General features: G+C 41.7%; 1 protein-coding gene across 1 annotated transcript in view; it reads left to right on the top strand.

The window, feature by feature from the left end:
* Positions 1 to 8,858: 8,858 nt before the first annotated feature.
* Positions 8,859 to 23,803, top strand: part of GRB14 (growth factor receptor bound protein 14) — a 100,880-nt gene continuing 85,935 nt past the window's right edge. The window contains exons 1-2 of the mRNA XM_077830055.1: positions 8,859 to 9,034; positions 11,350 to 11,482. Of these exons, the coding sequence (XP_077686181.1) occupies positions 8,859 to 9,034; positions 11,350 to 11,482 (309 nt within the window). The remainder of the gene's footprint in view (positions 9,035 to 11,349; positions 11,483 to 23,803) is intronic.

Genomic DNA, 23,803 nt, shown 5'->3' with positions numbered 1-23,803 from the left:
GTTTCTCTATCAGCCCCAAAGGAAGGGGCACAAAAGCCCTACACATGGTCTAGTGAGCTCAGAGTGGGATTGAAGACAGTCCAGAGGATGGCTGAGGAAAAGCCCAAGAGAGGGCTGAAGGATCATGTGTTGGGACCTTTGGACTTTTAGTTGGACATTTGTTACCCTGAAAAGGGCTTGAACTTAAGTGTGACCTGGACAGAGGGTCAAGTCACCCAGAAGACAGTGACAGAACCAAATCGGCTAATGGGGTGGGGGGAGTGGGGGTGACAGAGCCCTTGCAATGTTGCATCTTGGCATGAGAGGGAGATTTGCTGGTGAGTGACCGCCAAGATAGATCCATGTAGACTTTGCATTGCACTTGGCTACAGCGGCTACAGCAGCTACAGCAGCTACAGCAGCAAAAAACTTTTAATCCGCCTGTGTCTGGCTGAAGATTGCATCTGATCCTATTGAACACAGATCTGACCAGAATGATCCATGCATTTGTAAATCTAGATTGGACTATTGCAACTCTGTGTAATTAGGAAGGAACCTTCATACCCTGAGGAAATTCTAGTTTAATGAGAACATAGCAAGCTGCCTATTGAGCAATGCAGATAACCAGGAATGCATCATCCCACTATGCTGCCCCATGCATAAAGTTCCCATTGAACACAGGGTCTACTTCACAGATTCATAGAGTTTAAGGAAAGAAGGGACCATTACATCATCTTTGTGATCTCTTGTGTAATACAAGCCATTAAATTTTACCCAGTCACCATGTGTTGAGCCCAATAACTTGTGTTTGATTAAGCCATATCTTCCAGAAAGGAATCCAGTCTTGATTTGATTTATGGACTTCAAGGTAACTGTCCTAATATTCAAAGTCCTGCATGGAATTGAACTATAACCTCCTATAAAAGCTAAATTCCATGAAACTTTCAAGCAATAGGAGGAGGTTCCTGGCCTGTTGTTCAAAATGCTATGGGAAGACTACAACTATGGAACTTGCTACTGGAATAAGAATGAATGCTGACCTCACTGCTTTCAGAGATGGATGCAAAAGCCAGCTCTGCTCAAGCTTTCCCTTCATTCTTATTGATTTCTTTAAAAAGAACTAAAATACATCCACAAGATCTCTAAGTGTGCCTCTTGGAAGCAGGCAAGTGAGAGAGCATTTTTAAACTAGGGGAAGCACTGCAATACATGATGTGGGCAATGTAGGCATTACTTAGAAGCTGCTTCTGAAAACATGAAAGTGACTGTATTGATCCTCTTCCTTGGAATGTTGCTTCTGTGTTTAATAAAAAGTTATGCATTTTGTTAAGGGGCTCTAACTTTGTGTGTGGTGCAGGATGCTCAGTGATTCTACACTACGAAAAATCTTCACAAAATATACAGAGAAATGTCTTTTTAAAGATTTATGCACCATTTGCCAAGAAACTGCCTTTTTGTAGCTATGGCAATGTTTATATAATAACTTTGTCTCTGCTGAAGTACTGTCCAAGCAGATGGGACATAATTTTCAAAGCTGTGTAATGGTCTTTCTAAAAGGAAATACCAGGAAAGAACAATGCTGTGCAACACAGCATACTTGGCTGCCAGAGTCAAGGATAAGCATTGTTAGCTGAGCAAAGTTAATCTGTATTCAAAGTAATTTAATGAACTGAAAGCTTAAAAATGTGGACTCTGATTTTTGACTGCTTGCTTTACTGGTATTCTGAATCTCTGTTTCCTTTAAGTGATCATTTGGATCACTCCTTTAAATACTTTAATTGAATTCAGGAGGACTAGTGGTTAAAACACAGGATTGGGAGTCAGGAGATCTGGGCTCTGCTATAACCTCTGTGACCATGGCAAGTCACTTAACTTTCTTGTGCTTCAATTTATCCATCTGTAAAGTGGAAGTGATACTGCATACATCACAGTGTTGTTGTGAGGCTTAATTTAATTAAGATTTTTGTACAGTTCTCTGAAATCCTCAAATGGAAGAGTAAAAGTGGAGAACACAGTTATTTCCATTGGTTATAACACCATTTACTTTTTAAATCTTGTACTGAAGTTTTAAGGGTACACCCCATACCTGTACAAGCCAAACAGTGAAATGTTGTGATTAAAACAAAACACAGATATATCACAGCACATTTTCTTGAGATTCACTGGCTAACTAACAACATTTTGTCCATCACTACACACATGCACATGAAGGAAGAAGAAACTCTTTACTGAGTAATATATTGTACATGTTAATTGTAACAGCATTTTAAGAATTTGAAAATTCAAAGCAGGCTAGCCCTAGTAGTGCTAGTCTGATTGGCCAAGGCATTTTAGTCCCATCCCCCCCATCCCCAAGGACAACTATGGCATTGTAGGGGTTAAATAACCTTCTAAGTTTTTATACTGCACTTATCCTGCAGTATCAGAGCACCTTCTGGTAGTACATTAAGTAAAGTGATTACACATTTGTCATGTATTCTTTGATCTCTCATCCTCTCCCTAGAGGGACAAGAGTGTTCAGAAAAGTGTCTTGTTTTGGTACGGTGTGTGTTTTTGGTTTTTTTAAATGTAGGAGATGTTCAGGACAAAAATGTGCCTTGTATTTGGAGCAGAAAGTGAGGAGGTTTGTGATGGTCCTTAGTTGCTGAGGGAGTTAATTCCACACTTTCAGACCATCCCGGTGAAAGTTCTGTATTCTGTACAGAAGTGCTTTACTCTTAATGCTGAGCTACATTGTGCCAGAGGAGTATAGCAGTTGACTAGGGTCATCCCAGAGATTTAGATGGACCTTTAGCTACCTGGACCCAATCTACAGAGTGCTTTGAAGGACTGAGACATTGAACTTGATTCAAAAATCTATGGGAAGCCAGTGTAGAGAGTGGAAGACAGGCTTGTTAAGTTCATATAAAGTGTTGCTGAGGAGATGTGTTGCAGAGTTCTGAACTAGTTGGAATTTCCTAGTGTTGAAGGCTTCCTGCCCAGGTATATCTCATTGCTGCAATACATCGGGGAGATGATGAAGGCATAAATAACTGGTAATCAATGGTTTATGTAAAAGAGCCAAGAACAAAGCATTGTCAGCATGATTCATGCCAGTACCCTTTGTTTTCCTATATCTATATCCTACCTAACATTTCAATCTTGCGTTAAGATACCTGTGGAGAATCACAGGCACCGGAGACCACACTAGTAGATCCAGATGAAAGACCGGGCCTAATTCTGTAATAAATTCCATTCCTGGAGTTGGAAACCTTTATATTAAAAAATCCATTTCATTCTGTATAGTTTGTTCTCAAATACATGGAGTATAAGAGGAAAAAGAAATTATTCTACCTGCAAGCTTGTTAGGTGGTGTGCTTGGTTAACTTCCCTCTGATGCTAATTATGAAGGTTTTCTCTCTGCTAATTAGAAATACAACTTTGTTCTATTATTCAAATTGGTTTGCCGTGAATAGCACACAAACTGAGAACTGTAGAGTTTGGAGTCTTCTGATTGTGAGTTGCATACTCTGAATAGCTTCAATCTGTTACATTTTTTAAAAAAAAATTAATTTTATTTTTCACAACATCTACAACTGACATTTTGTATCTGCAAACAGGCTACCAGGTTATGAAAGAGGAAAACAGGAGGAGGATGGTGGATGGGGAGGTGCTCTGAGACTGTGGGGCTTATTTCTGTTTCTCCATTCCATCACGCATCCAGGCAGAATTCCTTTGGTTTGTGTCCCCTGACTTCCTAGACACCTTTGAAGAACAGTGGGCACTGTCTGGGGTTCTCTGCTCAGTGGCCCTATCTGGTTCTCTGCTTATGGCCCTATGACCTCACTCCTGTCCCTGTTTCTTATTAGTTGTCCCCCAGAATCATTTGAGGCTTGGGTTCAGTGGCTCTTCCCTTTAGGCTGGGAGAGGGATCTTCAGGCACGGGTGGGCTTGTCCCCACCTGCTCTTGATCTCAATAGGTGGCTATGAAAGAGGAAATTATCATCATCATGTTCCTATTACACCTCTGGCATTTAGGGCAGCAACGAAGCTCCTCCACTCCTGTCTGTTTCTGGCAAGTCTGTCAATGGTTCCCCAGCTGTGCCCCAGGCTTTTCAGCTTGGTTTCCACAGCTCTTTACCATGTTGTTTTCAGGCAGCCTCATTTTCGCTTGCCTTCAGGTGTCCATCTTATTGCTACTCTGGTGATGGAATCATGGAAATGATGGGAAATGAAAGAGGAAAGGGGAAACTGTAATACTACTGAGATGGGGATTGAAGGTTCTCTACAGAGCTAGTTTTAGCAAAACATCTGCTTTGCCCACCCCTCTGCTAACTTTTTGGCCTGAGGGCCACATTGGATTTCTGAAATTGTATGGAGGGCTGGTTAGGGGAGGCTGTGCCTCCCCAAACAGCCAGGTGTGGCCTAGTCCCTATCTGACCCCCCCTGCTTCTCACCCCCCTGATGTCCCCCCCGGGTCCCCTGCCCCGTCCAACACCCCCCCCCCCCGTCCCCTGGCTGCACCCGGACCCCCCGCCCCTGACTGCCCCATTCAACCCCTCCTCTCATTCCTGACTGCCCCCCCCCGGACCTCTGGCCCCATTCAACCCTCCTGTTCCCCGCCCTCTAACCGCCTTGACTCCTGTCCACACCCCTGCCCCCGACCACCACCCTGAACTCCTCTGCCCTCTATCCAATGTCTCCCCACCCCCACTCACTGCCCCCTTACCGCGCTGCCTGGAGCAGCGGAGCACCAGGACAGGCAGCCGTGCTGCCCGGCTGGAACCAGCCATGCCACCGCGCAGTACCATGGGTCAGCGCCACTGCTGGCAGTGCAGTGAGCTGAGGCTGCAGGGGAGGGGGAACAGCAGGGGAGGGGCCGGGGTCAGCCTCCCAGGCCAGGAGCTCAGGGGCCGGGCAGGAGGGTCCCACAGGCTGTAGTTTGCTCACCTCTGGCTTAGCAGAACAAGAACCAAGAAGAGGCAAGAAGTGGAGTGATGCAGAGTTACTACTGCCCAGTTCAGTGATAGACATGTAGCAAAGCAATTTATTGGAGCATTTATGGTAAAGTCATGTGAGGCCAATGGATGACGTATAAGTAAGGTCCTTGCAACTGATGAAATTGTATTTTGATTTGAAGTTCAAGCAGCAACTTGCTTTTTATTCTACCTTCAGCATGGTTTTTAAAATGCACTTGTTCAGTGAAGTAGGTTTAAGAAGGTTACTCTTGAATGTTAGTGTATCCCTCTGACTGAAGTACTCATAGTTCAGGTTATCCATAATGACGCGCAGGCAGCATTTTCCATTCTGTGGAATGCAAAGGACATCAAAATAGAGAGGAAAGGTAGTCGTACGTTTTGAAGAACAGACCTAGCAGTCATGAGAGCTTGATTTTATATTACCTGTGCAACCCTGGGTGAGTCACTTGATGTATTTTTGCTTCTGTTTCCTCATCTGTAAAATTTCCATTATAGATTCTCCTCTGGAAGGTAATATAAGTGCAAAGTAGCATCAAAGGCTATGAAAAGAGAGGGAAGGCTTTACATAAAATGTAAGTCAGATGTATTTCTTCTAGTTCCTTGCTAAAGCCCTTTAAATTAGAACCAGAATATCAATAGCACTTACCCTTTGTTTATGGTCTTCCTGCAACTGATTTTTGCACTGCTGTGAGCTATTAATACTTGATTGAAGTTTGGAGTGTTGGAACATATTTCACTATTTTAATGTATTTTCAATACATTAATTTTCAAAAAGTTTTGTTTCTTTAACAAAAGATGAATATAAACGATTAAATTATCCAGTTAACTGCACTACTATATACGAAATCAAAGATTTACCATGTATACAGTGTCAGTCCCTATCCTGCTCCAACAAATTTTTTTTTTTTTTTACAGATTTTGTGGCCATTTAGATGTTGCCTTCTTTCTATAGTTTAACTTTATATTATATATGTAATAAACATCAGACTAAACGTAGTATTTATGATTCCTATCTACCCCAGATCCTAGTTTTCTACCCACAAGTTATTTCTTCTGATATCCACCATATTCTCCCCTGGTGGAGTTTAACAAGTCACACCTGCCTCAGTGAGTCAGCAAAAATAAACCTGCCATTCCATCTCTCCTCATAGGAGAATCCTGCCAGTCTTTTACACCATTACATCAACCAGCCAATTATAATGAGTCATTAGATGCTATTACATTCAGAATACATTTGCAAAAGCCAGTATATAAGAATTCATCAGCTCAAATTTTCAACTGCCATAGTGTGAGTGATGGAGAATTCCTAGTTTTATCAACCTCATGGAAAATCATCTCTAACTAAGACAGAATGAAAACTGCTGGTGTTGTTCCTATTTTAGAACATCCCTCACTTAATAATTAAAATGTTGTTCTCCATATCTGGATTTCTTCAGTGAGCTTAAAAACAGCAAAACACATTTTATCCCGAAACATTTTATTTTTGTTTTCTCATTAGTCTCAAAACATTTACTTTCTTTAAGTCAAATACCACCAGAGTTCTATGTACTTCTCCATACTTCATTGGGAGTTGGAGTGGGCCCTAATCTTTTCACGAACACTTTATTTCCTATTCAGTAGCATGAGTGCATCTCATGTAGTCAGTTCTGTGCAGTTAAAGTTTTGTGATTCAAGTGTTTTGTGTTGTAGTCAGTTGAGTGTTGACCAAAAACAATCTGGAAATTGCCATGTTTTTAATCTGAGTTTTGTGCATATAAAACTGAGTCTGAGTTAGGCTTCCTAATCTGAGGATATTGCCCCAAAAGAGCAACTCACAATTTGACTCTATGCTCTTTGAATATGTCTACACTGCAATTAAAACCTCCAGCTAGCCTATGCTTGCTGACTTGGGCTCAGGCTAATGGTCTGTAGGCTTTTGCTTGGGCTGGAGCCTTGGCTCTAGGAGCCTGCAAGAAAGGAGGGTCCCAGAATTCAGGCTATAGACCAAGCCAGAATGTCTACACTGTGATTAAATAGCACCTTACCCTGAACCCCACAAGCCCAAGTCAGCTGGCATGGTAGTATGTCTACGCTACCCTTTGAATAGATATGGCCCAAGGAATGCTTGTGAACATGCATCCAGGCACGCTCAAGCCTCCAGCTAGGATGTATAATCTTTTTGCATGTGTCCACATTCCTGGAAGGGCCAAACCCCAGCCTGGGATCAGTTCATTGTTTTGGCACATGGGTGTTGCCTTTTCCAGATCTGCTCATTTCTTTCTGCTCCAATGTGTAAAAATACATTTCTATCTCACAGAGGTATTGGGAAGTTTAGTTAATGAATTATAAAGCACTTGGAACATGCGTATTATTAGTGGTCGAGCTCCACAAAGAGATTGATGAGAAGGGATTTGAACAGGGGTTATTCACCTGTCAGATGGGTGCCCTAAACCCTAGACTATAAAGTCACTTGCAGTGTTTCTGGCTTAGACTGGTTTCAACAGAAGCAATTGAGAGAGAGATACAGCAGAATAGGGGTAGTTCTGGGGTTAGGGTACTCTCCTGAAAAGAGGGAAACTCCTGTTCAAATTCCTTCACATCATCAGGCAAGAGAAGGAACTGAACCAGGATCTCTCACCTCTTGGTTTAATACCCTAATCACTGGGCTAAAAGTTATAAGGAATCCGGTCTTTCTCCCCACTAGTGGGTGAGTTCTGCGTGGAGTTACTCGATCAAACCCTGCATGAAAGAAAGGCGGGACAACACCTATGGTCCTATGGTTTGAGAATCCTGCTGGGGTGTAGGCATGATATAGGCAGCTGGTTGCCTGCCTGAGGTAGCCATATGCATGCTCAGAGGTAGAAATTTAGGTGGGGAGGGAACTTCTATAGCTGAAATGTTAGCACTTAGTGATTTTAGGCACCTAATTAGCTGAGTGGAGGTTTTTTTGGCTCACAGTAGTACCTCAGTCTGGAATTTAGGCATCTAAGCTCCGTGGTGGCTCCGGGCAAATGTGTATTAGTACTCACAGGTCCCAAGGATGACTCGACCCCCATTGGGCTGGGGCTGTACATACACAGTCAGAGACAATCCCTGCCTCAGGAGTTTACAAACTAACCAGACAAGTCCAGGGCGAGGGGGAAAGGCAGATTTTAACTTACTTTTTACAGAAGAGGAAGGGGGCCAGGGAGAGAGTAAGTACCCAAGGTCCCATAGGAGGAATGGGATAGAGGTGGGGATTGAATCCCAGGCTTCCGGAGCCGAGGTTAGTGCCTTAGCCACCTGCCTACGCAACCCGCGGTGGAGTCAACCCATTGCTAAGTGTCCCAAGGAGCTGCAGCTGGCCAGGGAGCCAGAGACTCTCACAAGGAACCGCCCCTGTACCCAGGTGCCGAGCGGGAACAAAACTGCCCTTCCCCTCAGTACGTTAAGGGTTAGTTGTGTCTCTGTTTCTGTCGCTGAGCAGGGGGACGAGGCGCGGCAGGAGAGTGACCCCAATAAGACCCCGCCCGGCGGGTCACAGCTCTGGAGTGGGCTCTCCAGCCCGCCCTTGTCCCCGGGCACCTCCGGGGCTGGCTGCTGCGCAGCTGACGGGGTCCCCTGGCTGCGCGGCCGTGCTGGGGTAGGACGGGCAGCGGGGCACTGAGTTTAGGGAGCCCCCTCGCCCGGGGTCCCTAGCGCTGGTGCCTCGGCAGCGCGGGGCGACTTCGGGCAGCAGGGGGCAGCCCGGCCTCCTGCCGCACGTGAGTTGGGGAAGGGGCTTGGGGGGCTGCTGCTGCCCGGGCGGCGCTCGCGCTCCCCCCGCCCCCCACGTCTCCACCCTACAAGTCCGGCCCGCCGGCACTCCCGCTACTGCCTTAGTGATCAGCTGCTGCTGGTGCCTCCCGTTTGGGCTGAGCCAGAGGATGGTACCTTAGAGGAGGAGCCGCCGGCGCCGCCGCGATGGCTGCCCCGCTGCCACATTTGCCGCGGAGCGCAGGGAGGGCTACAGAGACTCCGGCTCCCTCCCAGGAGAGCAGCGGTGACTTGGCTCCTTCCCCCTGGCTAGCCCAGCGGGCTCCTCTCCTCCCCCCTGCTGTGCCCCATTCCCAGGCGGGGCCCCGGCTCGGGCCGGACAGGTAAGGCTGAAGGGTGGGGGGCAGCGTCTCCGCCGGACGGATGCCGCCTGTCCCTCCGCTCTGTGTGTGGCTACAGGTGGCTCCAAGCTGCCGGGATCTGGCAGAGAGAGAGAGTCACTTTCAGCAGGGAAGCGTTAGCCCACCGCAACGCCCTAGAAACGCGCCGCCTCCCCTCGGGAGCCTCGCAGGCGTTTTGCGGGCAGGCTCCCGGGCGACAAGAGGCTCGGAGGTGAACGTGTGTTGGTTACACGAGGCGACGACCCTGTTCTGATGCTACTTACGCCTAGGTGGTGTGTGATCAAAACCAACCCGAGGAAGCCATCGCAGAGGTCTGATGTCTGAGCAATAGTGGGGTCGGACAGGAACAGGCTAAAAACTATTCGCACAATCTTCGGAAAATACTATCAAAGGTTTGCCACATCCAAGGCAGAGTAAGGAATTCGTAGCTGGAAAGAGATGTGCGGTATCCTGTAGCGGAAGCACCTTTTTCTTCAGTTAAAATCCCCCCCCCCCACCTTTTTTTTTATTGGCTCTGAACACAAACGTTAGTCCCCACTCCTGCAAACGCTTAAGCATACGCTTACCTTTCCTACTGCGAGTAGTCTCTGAAATCAATGGAATTACTTACAGTGGTAAAGTTAAGTACACGCACAAGTCTTTGCAGGATAGGGACCTTTATCATTTATGTGGCAATGTTTTAGGTCTTCTCTTCTTTAATTTGTCCCTTAAGAGCTTTTAATCCACGTTTTACTTTTTAAAGGGTTTTAAAATTGAATCTTATCAGCAGAAAAATATTTCACACAAGCCATCAACTTCCACTGGCTTTTTTTGGACCTAATTAATATTGCTGTTTGTAGTTTCAGAACTTGATCTGGCAAGGCTATGGGCAACATTATACACCACACTTTTAAAAAGTGAAATGAACCAGCTTGTAAGATAAGAGCGCTCCATTTGCCAGGAACATCTACTATTAAAGCCGCTTCTGTAAGAGTTATAACCACTTTAAGTGATATTTGTACCAGGTACTTTCACCAGTTGTTAAGCTCATGCTTCAAAAGGAAGATAGTTCAACTTGTATTAAAAGAGAGAGAGCTGTTAGGCTTTTATGAAGTGTCTGATAGTTTGTCTACATTAACTTCTCACACACTTCAAAACATTGTGAGCACAATACTTTCCACTCCTGCTAAACACTATCTATTCCCTGTAAATTAATGTTCTCTAAATACTTCAAGAAATAAAAGGAGCCTCAAAAGTAATTTAATGATGTGGAAGAGTCTAAACATTTTTATCATACCAATTAACAAGTGACCCATAGAATGACACTAATATAGGTAACTAAGAGGTTAAATATTAACCCGTCTTCAACTCCCAGAACTGGGGAACGGGGCGGGGAAGGAATGCTTGCAAAATCAAATCAAGATTTATGGTGTTTTGATTTCTATTGCCTAGAAGAATAGGCACAAATTTATATTTTACATGTCAGAAAATTGTGTAATGTAGTGTGCACAGCATTCTAAAAGCTTAGATGTTGCTGCTTAAAATTATTTATTTTTTTAAATGAATGCATAAGGGCTCTTGCAAACTGATTATGGAATTGGTAATCTGCTCAAACTCTCGCAGGTACTGGCTGGTGGTATTTGAAACAAATACGAAGTTAGATTTTTAAAAACATGACCCTATACTGAGTCTTATAGCTAATTAAGGAGTTATTAAAGAAAGAAGACAAACACGGAGACAGTTAGAGACAGAAGGGAATATTTTTCCTACGTGAAATTCCAAGCTATAAATCACCTTGGGACCGGACCCTACCAAAACTCATGCAGGTGCTTTACTTTTTATCATGAGTAGCTCTGTTCAAACAGATAGAACTACTCCTTATAGTAAAGTTAAGCATACGCCTAAGAATCCGGGGACTGAGAATATTTGCAATACTTGAGGACGGTATGGACACACTTAAGCCCTGGTGCTGTAAAGATTTACACTAGCAATTAACTTTACAACCATGGGTTGTCACTGGGATTTAATCTAGTCTTCCCCATTAATTGAAATTAGAGAAGGGTGTTAAATTTACGGGGGAGGGTTGGAAAACGACTAAATTGGCAACACTGCAACCACTGCCAGAGATGGGAGAGTTCTGGGGGTGTAAGGAAATCCTGCATGTGCAAAATTAATCATTTGCATTTTAATCAGTATACCCTTTTGACAAAAAAAGTGCTAGTAATGTGACCAATAACTAATGTGGCAAATCCCCTAATATTAATGTCCTAATATATACTGTATTTATATAAACCATGTTGTGCATTTTGTTGATGTAGGATCAAAAAGAAAGAGCTTGATGTGTTGGCAATCCCATCAATTCCAAACCCTTTTCCTGAGCTATGTTGCTCTCCACTTTCATCGGTTTTGTCAGCCAGCCTGTTGCCCAAGGCAACTTCAAGAAAAAAGCAGGTAAGATTTATAAATTATTTTTTGTTAAAACACTTAGTTCTACAAAAGTGTTTTTTTTTTTTACTCCAACCCTCAATGAAATATACAATTATCTACTTAACTGATCTATTTCTAAGTTCCAAAAAATAAATTCCAAACATTCTCAAGAAATTAAGATATACAGTCCAATAAACAGAGTATTAATGGTGATAATGACTTTTTGGAATCAAACCTAGGAGGTATGAATATTTTTCACAATTGAGATGTGACTGACTAACCTGTGACAGGTAAAGAGAAATCACGAGCAGGTTATGCTTTGTCATCCCTAAATGAAAAATTAAATGTATACCTTGCCCATCATTATAATTAGACTGTAGCAGCTGGGTGTCCACAGTAACTGAACAGCTTTTTATCTAAAGAGTCTAATGTTGTTAGTAAAGCTGTAAAAACAAAACATATTGATAATTAAAGGGCTCAGATACCAAGCTTTTCACCATGCTAGGTGGATAGCAGGTTTATGTCCAAATTCTGTGGCATACATATACAATATTGTATTTTAAGTGAATCTCTTAAATGCGAGTCAGAGGAAGCACTGTCACAGCTTTCAAGAGTTCAGGTAGGATTTGCACTCCAATAGTGGGTCATCTTTTCTGGCAAGAAAAAAAATAGTTGCTGGAAATTATTCTTTTGTAGTCCATGTTCCCTTGTAACATGCTTGACCAGGGATGGCTACTAGAGATCAAGAGTAGTTAAGCTTTCATTTCAGCATTGAATTGAAGAAAGCAGCGGTGTTCAAACTTTCAGTTTGTGTCTCAAAAACTGGCCTATCTCAACTCTTCAGGTTGTTTTTGTGTTTTTTTTTTTTTTTTTTTGGTGGGTGGAAGAACCTTTATCTGGGTGGAACACTACCAGTGGTGCTACCTCCAGGACATTGTCTCTTCATGCTTGTTCTCTGTGGGATCTTTCCTGTGAGGTGTTTTAGATGCAGGGCAAGTGGAAGAGGAAGCAGAGCTGATGAGTACCTACTCACTGTAGTACTGTTCCTTTCTCAACCTTCAGATTTTCACTAAGAAACTGTGGAAGCTAACATGGCTACCAGCAGCATTCATTTATCTGGAGTTGACCCCTCCATGGGTGCTGCTGTTCAACTGCAGGGAGACTGTCATTGGCAGCATAGCTTCTATTGGAAAATGTCCTCCTGGCGTATGTGAGGTGTCAAATCTGAGAGGGCCCTTTTGTGTGGAGGATCTCTTTGATAATCCCTTTAAACCTGTCCTATTACAGGGGGTGGTGTTCTGAAAGAAGTCCATCTGGATGGCATTTTCAGGCCCCTCTGGTTGTCCTCACATGAGTGCCCCTGTCATGGAGAAAATCTGGCCCACTGTTCCAAATGCTGTGTTGCTATGTCTCAACTTCTTCCCAGTCATAGTAAGCTCCTTTGTAATATGTGTCTTGAGGCTGATGCAAAGGATGGGTACTAGGCACTTATCAGCAAAATGCAAGGGTAGCACTTTGGATGAGATGCCAGTTCCTGACCTCTAGCTGGTGGCACGGTCCCTCTTTATAGGCTCTGTCTTTCAATATTGGCCTCTGACAACTTCTTGCTTGTGGCTTATAGAGCTTTGTTTCTCTCTCTCAACCCCTTTTTCCCTATGACACCTTGTGCAAGAGTGTCCATTACTTTACCTTTTCTGCAACCTCCCGCTGTGAAGGTTGGCAGTGTGTGGTGGGGGACTGAAGCTAGAGATCATCACTACTTTAACCCTCCCCACCTAATTCTGTTTCCTTCTCATCTTCACCTAGGAATAGCAGTGGTGTTTGCTTATACTATTATTGCTCTGAGTTTTGCAATAAGGGAGTAAAATTGACATCACTCTTGTCAGTTTCATAACTGCCCACAGGATTTTGAATGTCAGCAGTGAAACTGAGCTTACACTTGTAATTTTAATGCCTGGGGAAGCTCTAAACGGCAGCAGAGGAAGGAAGAATACATTAAATCAACTCATGTTTGGAAAATTCTTTGCCATCATAAGGGCTAGAAACTTTTTTTTAACATAAGTTTAAACACCTCATATTGAAGGCTAAGACCTGTATCTGCCTCCACTCAACATGTCAATCCTCCTACTTGAAACTAGTAAATGGATTTTTCAAGTCCTGCTTTAACATGCAAGAGCCCAAGTGCATAATGATGTAGCCCGTCAAGTTAAAAAGTGTGTGTTTTCATTAGTTAACTTGATCCTGAGGTTGGTGTATGAGTATAAATGTAAGTTTCATATCTTTACTGCTTTTATTGCTGTCTAGTTCAGTTAAAGGATCTTGCCCCAGGACCCAAATCTTTGGTCCCATTCCTACTCTTTGTACTATCTTCTTATTTCCCATTTAAGGAGAAAAATATTGTGTGTGGTAAAAGCAGTATCAGTGGATTAAAAATCTAGGGACTTCTTCAAAGATGGAGTTAAAATAACTATATTTCATAGGGCTTGATCCAATGCTCGGTAAAGGGGTCTTTTCTATTGATTTCACTGGGCATTTGATCAAACCCATAATATCTGTCCGCTGAGAACGCGGATTCAGATTTAAACCTTCTAATATTTTTTTACAGTAAAGTATATTTTCCTTGCACATGGGTAAACAGATGTGCAGAGAGCTGAAATAACTTGTCAAAGGTTTCACAGAATAAGTGTCAGATTCTGTGTGCTAAAATTCATAAGACCCAGTTCCCAGTGGTTGCTTTAGCCACTTATTTTTACTCCTTTGTAACAGAGCTCCAGTATATTTAATACATACACAAACACTACTGTGACTATATTATAACTCTGCTGAAGTACATGAATGTTATAGTCTGCTGGAAACCTCAAAGCCACCTACAATAAAGGAATTCATTATCTCACTAAAGAGAAAAATATAATTTGTTACTGTCAAATACTTTATTATATATAGTGCTCATGGCTAAAGGGTTTTCTCTTTCATACCTCTGATCCAGATATGTTTTCTCAGACTATCATATTAGACTGCTTCCTTCTTACCTTAATATATTTTCCTGATGGATTTAAGCAATAGAGACAAGTAAAGGAAAATTTACAAAGTTAGCTTCTACATAAGCCTAATGTATCATTATCAGCCCAGTATGCCTCTAAAAGAAAAATACCTAACATTATAAAAATAAGACAAACTAGATATATACAACAGAACCATTTCATATATCCATAAAATAACTTTTCATTTTATCAAACCCTTTTTCTATGCGAGTCTGACTAACTATTTTACAGGTACTTGGACCATTCTGGAGATGTCTTTAGGTATTTAATAGATTTTGGGAGGGATTTTCCCTATAATCTTTGGTCTCAGGAAGGAGAGGTTTAATTTGACTTCAATCTCATGGGCTATTCAAGATATCCATGGTTTTCCTCTATTAGTTTGTCCCACCACACTACAAGTCAAAGTAATCAAACACCTTCCTCATGTGGCTTCCAGTTTTAAAATAACTACAGTAATTCTCTAATTTGAAAGAGGTTTAGATTATTTATTAGGATATTATCAGACACCTGATTGGAATAGACCTATATCCCCTAGATTCAACAATAGTGTCCTCCTAATTTGCATATCGTTATTTGTTTATTTTTATAAACCCTTTTAGCTCTCAAATATCCATCACACAGCCTAATTCAAATTGTCAGCTCTATGTTATTAGGATACACCCAGAGATGGAGTTACCACTTAGTCAAAAATGAAAGATTGCTTAAAACTATTAACATTAAGTGTGAACTTTTACTTTCCCAAGCTGAAGTTTACTGTTCTGTTGATCTTTTGTCTTTGTTTAAAGCATTGTCAAATACAACACAGTGCATGCTGACAGACTAGGACACCTGTTTAAGGGGGCTGACTTGCAGGACTTGAGTTTACGTGGGCTAATAACTTGCTTTTATAGCAGAATGATCAATTGCCTATGTGCTTGGGAAGTGGGCCATCTGTGTTTAAACGTTATTCAGTTCTGCACTGTCAACACAGCTGTCACTCTCCCATTTCCTCATACAGTTTGGGAAGTGATTGATTGCAGTCCTGATATTATGGCAACATTTATTAGAGCAGAATTTTGTACCACAGGTGTCTGAAACTTTCTGTTAAAACATCGATATTCTAATGAACCAACACCATATAAACAGAATAGCTTTTACTGAATAAACTTAAAACTCTTAAAATTTGAACAGATAAAACTACACCAGAGCTTTGGTTTAATAAACAAAACAAACAAACAAACAAACAAAAAAAGACTCTGTACTATAGGACCAGCAGGGTCACAAGTCTTGTTCTTTTCAAGTGGTGAAAGAGGGACTGAGATGGGTATCCCAGGGAGTGAGCTGTATACAGGAAGTACCCCTGTACTTGGAAGAACTAATACCTGTCAATCTATTTTAGGTATTTGTAAGACTTGATTTCAGCAAGGAAGTGGGTGTGAGATTGCCCCTGGGTGGGTCTGATTGCAAGATCAGGCCTTGGTCTGAGAATACAAAATGCTGAGTTGTATCTCTCTGCTTAGAGAGAACCAATCTGTTCCCTGCTCTTTTATTCTCTTTCCTTAGTGTATGAGTAATACAAGAACAGAGACAAAATGCGTGTCTGTCAAATTTAGAACAAATAAAAGGAAACATTTCATACAGTAACAGGACATAAGTAATCAGTCTGTGGAATTCACTTCTGTAGGACAGTGGTCTCCAAAGTGGGGTGCGCAAGACGATCGATTGGGGGGCGCAGCAGGAGCAGCACCACCGTGGGGGGGTGGGGGGGGGGGGAAGGGGGCGGCCCTGAGTCCTCCGGCCCGTGGGGGAGCAGGGGCAGCAGCGCAGCCACCAGCTGGAAGGAAGCGGCACTTCAAAGCCGGCCGGAGAGAAGCGGCGCTTTGAAGGGGAAAGTGCCCTTCTCTCCGGCCGCTGGCTGCGCGGCTGCCCCCGCTCCTCCTGAGTCCTCCAGCCCGTGCTCGCAGGGCTGCAGGCCAGGGCCCCGGGGTCCTGAAGCCCCTGAGTTCTGGGTGGCCCTGCCTGCCGGGAGGGGGGGGAGGGGCAGCTCCCCGAATCGTGGCCATGGGGGTGGTGCTGCGCTGCGCAGAGCTTCCTGCACCAAACAGGAGCTGCCCCAGGTAAGTGCTCTGCACCTCCTGCCTGCCCCAGCCCTGAGCCTCCTCCCGCACCCCCACCCTGAGCGCCCGCTGTATCACAAAGTGTTAAACCAAGATTTTCAAAAATAATAAAACATATTCAATCACATTGCTCTCACTAAAAATATTATTTTTTTTTTAGTGAGAGCAAAAGTTTTTTGTACCGTTAATAAATAAAAATAAAAAAATATTTTAAAAATATTGTTTCATCTCTATCTCATCGTTTTTTAATTTCTATTTTTGTGTGTGTTTTATAACTTACACAATATATTAGTACAGTAGTACATGTATATAATTTATACATACATATATTGGGGGTGCATGCTCAAATTTTTACTGATAGGGGTGCGCCATCAAAAAAAATTTGGAGACCACTGTTGTAGGAAATCACTGTCAAGATGTATAATAAGATGGATGGATAGTTTTGGCCATAATTAACTCATGTATATATGCATGCTTAATGAAGAGTAATGAAATATCTTGCTTCAGGGCATAATATATTTCTCTGCAGGGATCAGGAAGAAAATTTAGCCCTAAAGTACAGCTTTGCAAAATTGGCCAAGTGTGTTGGTGGGGAATTTTGCCTTTCTCTTAAGAGGTCAACCATTTGTTATTGTCAGAAGTATATAAGAGTTGAATCTATGGTATGATCAGGAATGGCAAATCGCATTTCTATCTTTGGTATATTTTATTGGATTCTATGCATTACTATACTACATATATTTTTATGTTCCTTGTAGTTTCTTAATTTAAAGAGGAAAATAGATTATAGTTCTGATCTTTGTTTTTCTGATCATTAGCAGATTACCCAATCAGTACCCATTTTACTGTTGGATTCTATTTTATATAAATTACAGAAGAACGTATTGACCATTCATATATTTAATGGTCACACTTTAAAGCACAAAACAATCTAGTTTTATATTCTTTAGTATATATTTCCATTTTCCCCATTCATGTTAAATAAAGACAAGTATTTAAAGGGTTATTGAAATTATTAATGCCTAGAGTCAGTTAAGTTTCAGTTTTCAGTGCTCTATGATGACAAAACAAGAGTAATTTGCCTTGGAGTGACAGTTCTTGCTCAGCTCAAGGATAAGCCAAAAACTATTTCATCACAAAAGTCATTCAAGGTAATTAGTGCTTTGAGTTTCCTTGAATCCAATTTCAAGTGTAAAAATAAAACTACAGTGAATCTCAAGGTGAAGAACAGTTTATTCCTTGAAATGTTATCTTTGTGTGTTTCTCTCTTGATGTTCTCAACAAATGGATATTTTTATCATTGAGACCAAATACACTTTAAATAATTCCACAATTTTCATTTTAGAAAAACAGTGCTGTAAGAGAATCTTAGATACATATTTTAAGTTCCAGTATGATTGTTTGCTTCCTTTCAGAATTTCCTACCTTGCATTAGTAACTTTGTTTAAAATTTCATTGCAAAGAACAACTTTATGGCATAGAACATGGCCTTTCTTTAAATATTTACTAATCAAAGGTTAAAATTAACATTAACATTTGACTTTATAACCCTTCTCCTTTACTGCCACTATAGTTCAAAGTTTTTCAGCATTTCCATTTGAAACCTCATTTTTCACAGAGTTGCAAATAGAACTGTTAGTAATTGTGCATTGCTAAATATCTGACAAATTTGCTAAGTTCCAGTGACAAAACTTGATAAAAACAAACATTATCTCTTGACTTAGGGTTGATTAACTGAAACAGAAAGGGGAGATACCTGTGCTCCCGCTTCAATGGTTCATGAATTTCCAGTTAAGTATTGGTGGTTGTACTTGTGAATATTAGTTCATAGGCATACAGGACTCCTATCTTATTTTTAGATTCATTTTTGCACAAGATATAAATGCTTTTAGGACTCAAGAACCTTAAGGTTCCATTTCCTTCAAATTTTGTTATATTATGCTCAGATTTTTAAGGCTGGGAGTAAAGCAGGGAATTAAATGCATTAATGACTATTAGATTTTTTTTTTAAAAAAAAGCAAAAAATGAATGCAAACTACAAAACAATAACATCAAAAAGTGTTAGTGGTAAGTAGGTAGAAACTTAAGGATAACTGCCATGTTTCAGCTAACCTGGAAAAGTAGTCTGCTAAACAAAGGCTTGTTCTACATATGGATTTTTGTACTAGTATAACAACTTTTGGCTGGTGTGTGTGCACACACCTGTGTGTTAAATGAAAATAGTTATACCAGTGCAGCCCTTGGTATGGATGCAACTCTACTGGTATAAAGGGGCCTTATATTGGCATAGTTTATTTCTCTTTCTGTACACTAAGATATACTGTCATAACCACACTTTTATACTGGTATAACTGTTGAAACTAGGGGAATTGTGCCACTTTAACTATATCTGTGCAGTTAAAACAGTACAACTTTTGCATGTAGATGAGGCCTAATAAGCTGCCATGTATTCTCTACATTTCCATTTCTGGTAATTGGAAAGATGTATTAAGATGTTTCCAATCTATTGTCAGGATATATTTAGCTGATGCATCAATTGATGAATACTATGGTTAGATGTTGATAGATATTTGGCTGCATGTGTGTGTTCCCCCTGTGTGCTGCCCAAGCCCTGTGCAGACAGTTGGCCTGGCAGACCTTGAGCAAACTGCCCAATGACTGCAAAATTAATTAAGGGATGAAAGCACCTACCCAGGTTTGTCAACAAAGCATGGTACTAGTATGCTGCAGACTCTGCCAGCCCACTAATACAGGGATGCCCGTACAATGGACCAGCTCAGTGAACTGTGGGACTTTCCATTCCTCCCTAGGCTAGACAAAGACATTCCATCTGAGATAAATTTGTATACCCCGATACAAACAAGTTACGTACTGCTCCTTTGACAGAGTTATTTACTACCCCCTGACGTGGCTAGTTACTACACATCACCTTGAACATGTTGGTTTGATTAAAACATTTCATTACATACTGTTATCCTGATCTTATCTTTTAGGAGGGGTCAGTGTGTTCCTGTTATCCTTGGGGAATGTTTTTGTACCATCCTTGATATTAGGATGTTTCGGTACCACTTGATATCGGGATGTGTTTGCGTGAGTACGTTGCCTACTACATTCCCCTGCCTTTTGTCTTTTTATGGAGAGGATGTTTACCCATTATCTCGGAAAAGCATTATGCACAGACTGAAAATGACCCAGTGGGCTGAAAACTGCTTTTTGGCCATTTTGCTTTACCCATGATTTATTTCCTTCCTAAATGAAGTACTTTGTATGTGGTTTTTATTGAATTTAATCTTGTTGAATTCAGACCAATTTGTCAAGGTCATCTTGAATTCTGATACTGTCCTCCAAAGTGCTTGCAACCCCTCCCAGTTTGGTGTCATCTGCCATTTTTATAAACATACTTTTCCCCCATCCCAGAGAGTCAACCACTCTCAGACTTTTCTATTGCATAAAAGGGTGCTGGCAGGATCTCCCAGAGCAGCTGGTCTTGGAGTTAACATCCTACTGATATACATGGTGTAGCTCATGTCTCTGAGCTATTGTCTCAGACTGTCTCAGGCACACCATGCAAAGGTTACGCTTGGTTCCTGTATCCAGTTAATTCCTGTTGCAATCATGAGGGCTAGAATCTTTTGTTTAAATGAAATCTAATAGATAATCACGTGACTCCAAGAACTGGGACAAGACCCTCTTGTCTTTATTTTCATAGGCTCCAGAGTTCCCTGACTTCAGTGTCTCTACACTAAGTGCAGTCTCTGTCCCAGCCCTCTCAGCCCAGATTTGTTTCTCACCCTCAGGAGGGCAGCTGCCAGGTGTGCTACTGATGAAGGGAACCTGGAATTGTTTGCCGTCTTCCACAATACAGTGGGAACATGTCCTTCCCTTCTTTCCAGCCAGGTTGGTGCAGCAGAGCTCAGCCTGTTGCCTCTAATCTCTGGAACCAAATAATTTGATTCAGAAATGCCCTCATGGGAGTTGTAGTTCAGGTATCTCATGCTCCTGTTCTGCTCTATAGGCTAGGCATATGATACACTACAGCCTTTCCTCTTGGTAAGGACACGTGTGCATCGTGGGATACAAAGTCTGTTCGGGTAGCCTGGCCCATACAGGAGAAAAGGGATATGAAGCACAGTGGTGGCATGTCCAAAATGAAATATTTTATGTTGGAAAAATCAAAATTTTCTACAGAAAGCAAACACTTCACAAAAAACACAAAGTTTTGACAATTTTGTTGTTGTTGTCAAAACAGTATTGATGGAAAATTTCTGACCAGCCCTACTGTAGACTGTTTGTTTTTTTGTTTTTTTTAAAATCTAGGAGAAACTGACAAGGGGTGTGTGTGTGGTGGTTTTTTCTTCTTTTCTGTATTGATTTCCTTTTGCACCTTAGCCTCTATATGGAGACACATATAGAAAGAAGTGTCATCTTCATCTATGTCTCTAGAAAGGCCAGCTTGCAAGATATAGAAATTTCTTCCCACCACTCTGAGGTGCCTGGAGAGCTCCCCCTTATTTTTTTTATTTACCCTCCAAGGCAACACATTCTACATGGCCTTTTGGTAAGTGCTTTCTTAGGCCTGGTCTATGCTGGGTGGGGAAGATTGACCTAAGATACGTCGACTTCAGCTACGCTATTCTTGGAGCTGAAATTGTGTATCTTAGGTAGACTTACCTCACGGCGCAGGATTGACTGCTGCCACTCCCCCATCGACTCCGCTTTTGCCTCTTGCCGCAGTGGAGTACAGGAGTTGATGGCAGAGTGATCAGGGATCGGTTTATTGTGTCTACGCTAGATGCGATAAATTGATCCCTGATAGATTGATCACTACCTGCTGATCCAGCGGGTAGTGTAGATGTATCCATATTTGCTTCCACACCCATCACGCAGTCTTTGGAAGCGTACTTACTGTCCTCCCATTCCACTGGTACTACCTTGCTTTGGCTCAGTGCTCTTGGCATCTATGAACAGTGAATCCCCAGCTAAGTGAGTTGGTGGTGCACAGATAGATGAGAAAACTGCTTTAGCCAAAACTTGGAGCCTGCTAAGGTTATATGTAGTCTCCTAGAAACATGATATACTTTTGTTTTTATTTGCAACCATTTCTGTTTCTATTATCTCAGCTTAGCATCTTTTAAATCTCTGTTCTTTAGTAATACTTATTCTTGTTTTATTATAAATTCATCTCAGTGCTGTTATATTTAAGTGAGATGTACAGGCTGGTGTATATTCTGTCCCTTTGGAGACAGCAGATCTGTATTTCTGTGGGCATACAGTGACAGGCTGGATGCTGCAGGGAGATCCTTCTGGAGTGTTTGGAACTGAAGTACACCAACGGTTATCCTGCAAGGCAAAGTTAGGAGTGGCAGAGTCCTAAAGAGTTTGTTTGGTTGGCTAACAGACTGGGATGGCAGGGAGCTGCCACACATTATGGCATCCGCATACCCCTCCTTTGCTAAGGCAGGAGGGTGATAGGGTGGCTTTCAGTTCTGGATGCCGAGAAAGCATCACAGGTATACCGGAGACCTAGTGCCATACACTTTCAATTGAAGTTAATGGAAGATGTGTGGTTCATTCCCTTTTTACTGATTTCAAAATCTCAACCAATTTTCTTTTCCCAAAGAGCTAGAATGTTAGACATGCCAAGTAAGGATAACCAACCAAAACGAGGGTTGACTGGAGGCAAGATGTGAAGAAGAACCAGGGTTGCAATAATCTCATCCAGTTTATGTTTTAGACATATGGATCTCTGTATTCTTTTGCTAAGAGTATGCCTGCATTGTCTGGGCCTCAATCGCAAACCATGAGAGCAAACCTGTGCAAAGTCTCACTGAATTCAGAGATGTTCCATGCAAGTGCAATGTTCTGCTTGCACAGATCCAGTTGCAGGATCAGGGCATTGTACTGTATATTTGTAAACTAACTTGGTCATCAATACTGGATGAGATATTAACTACTTGATAGCTTTCTCCATAAGCTGTATTGTGCGAATTTCCCAGAAACTAAGATGTTTTGGGATCAAAGCTTTTATTATGACTCTGTCTCCACCTTGTGCGTTTTTGGCTTTTTTAATTTGTTACATCAATGTAAATCAAATTCAACATGGTTTCTATTCTTAGTTACTGTGCAGCTTTTTTGTTGCAGAAGAATGGTGTGATCCTAATGCATCTTTGGACTGCTGCATTCTAAATGGTTGTGAAGCTCTTAAGGGTGTGTATGTGTGTAACTTTATTTTATTCTATTTCTATCCAAACTAAAAATAGGAAACGATTAAATTGTGAAGATGTGTACTCAGAGGTCTCTGAAAAGAGAAAGTGACATGAATTTAGGGAGAAACACTCACAAAATAAAAATGTAGCTGCAACAGGAAGAATTTATATTGAAATATACAGAACATACTGCCAAGCAGATACCAACAGCTAAACCTGGTCAGTGACATTAAGATTTGATAATGTATATAAAGTAATTTTAAAAAGTAGCTGTTAATTAAAATTGCTTTGGCTTGTGCATGTATTTACTTTCCAGTTATACGCTATACAGGGATATCTGTGATGACACTTGATCATTCTAAACGGGCTGTCATTTGAAGGCTATTAGAATGCAAGGAATTTCTAATCACACTTGGATCCTAGTTGTCACCTACATAACTAAGTTTACCACTGCAATGTCAGTGCATTTAAGATTATTTCTAGCTTCCCAATGAGAACAGTTCATCTGGACATGAGACTGGCTTTCACTCACGTAGCCCATGAGAAACTGAGACTTTGCTACTTATCTTGTTTCTCTTTCTGTTCCTCAGCCTGTTCACTCCCCTCAGCACTAAAAACTTTGAATCGGGAGAACCCGGATGGTAAGGAAAGCCTGCTTTCAGTAAGAAAGAGGATGGTGAAAATTACTTAAAAACTCTAAGGCCACTAAGATCACAGTTTTATGGTAGGTTTCAGAGTAACAGCCGTGTTAGTCTGTATTCTCAAAAAGAAAAGGAGTACTTGTGGCACCTTAGAGACTAACCAATTTATTTGAGCATAAGCTTTCGTGAGCTACAGCTCACTTGAAGTAAGCTGTAGCTCACGAAAGCTTATGCTCAAATAAATAGTGAGCTGTAGCTCACGAAAGCTTATGCTCAAATAAATAGTGAGCTGTAGCTCACGAAAGCTTATGCTCAAATAAATTGGTTAGTCTCTACGGTGCCACAAGTACTCCTTTAATTT

Source organism: Eretmochelys imbricata, chromosome 11, assembly GCF_965152235.1.
Source record: "Eretmochelys imbricata isolate rEreImb1 chromosome 11, rEreImb1.hap1, whole genome shotgun sequence".
Lineage (NCBI taxonomy): Eukaryota > Metazoa > Chordata > Testudines > Cheloniidae > Eretmochelys > Eretmochelys imbricata.
Note: the sequence above shows the minus strand (reverse complement) of the source record. Positions and strands in the feature narration are given on the sequence as shown.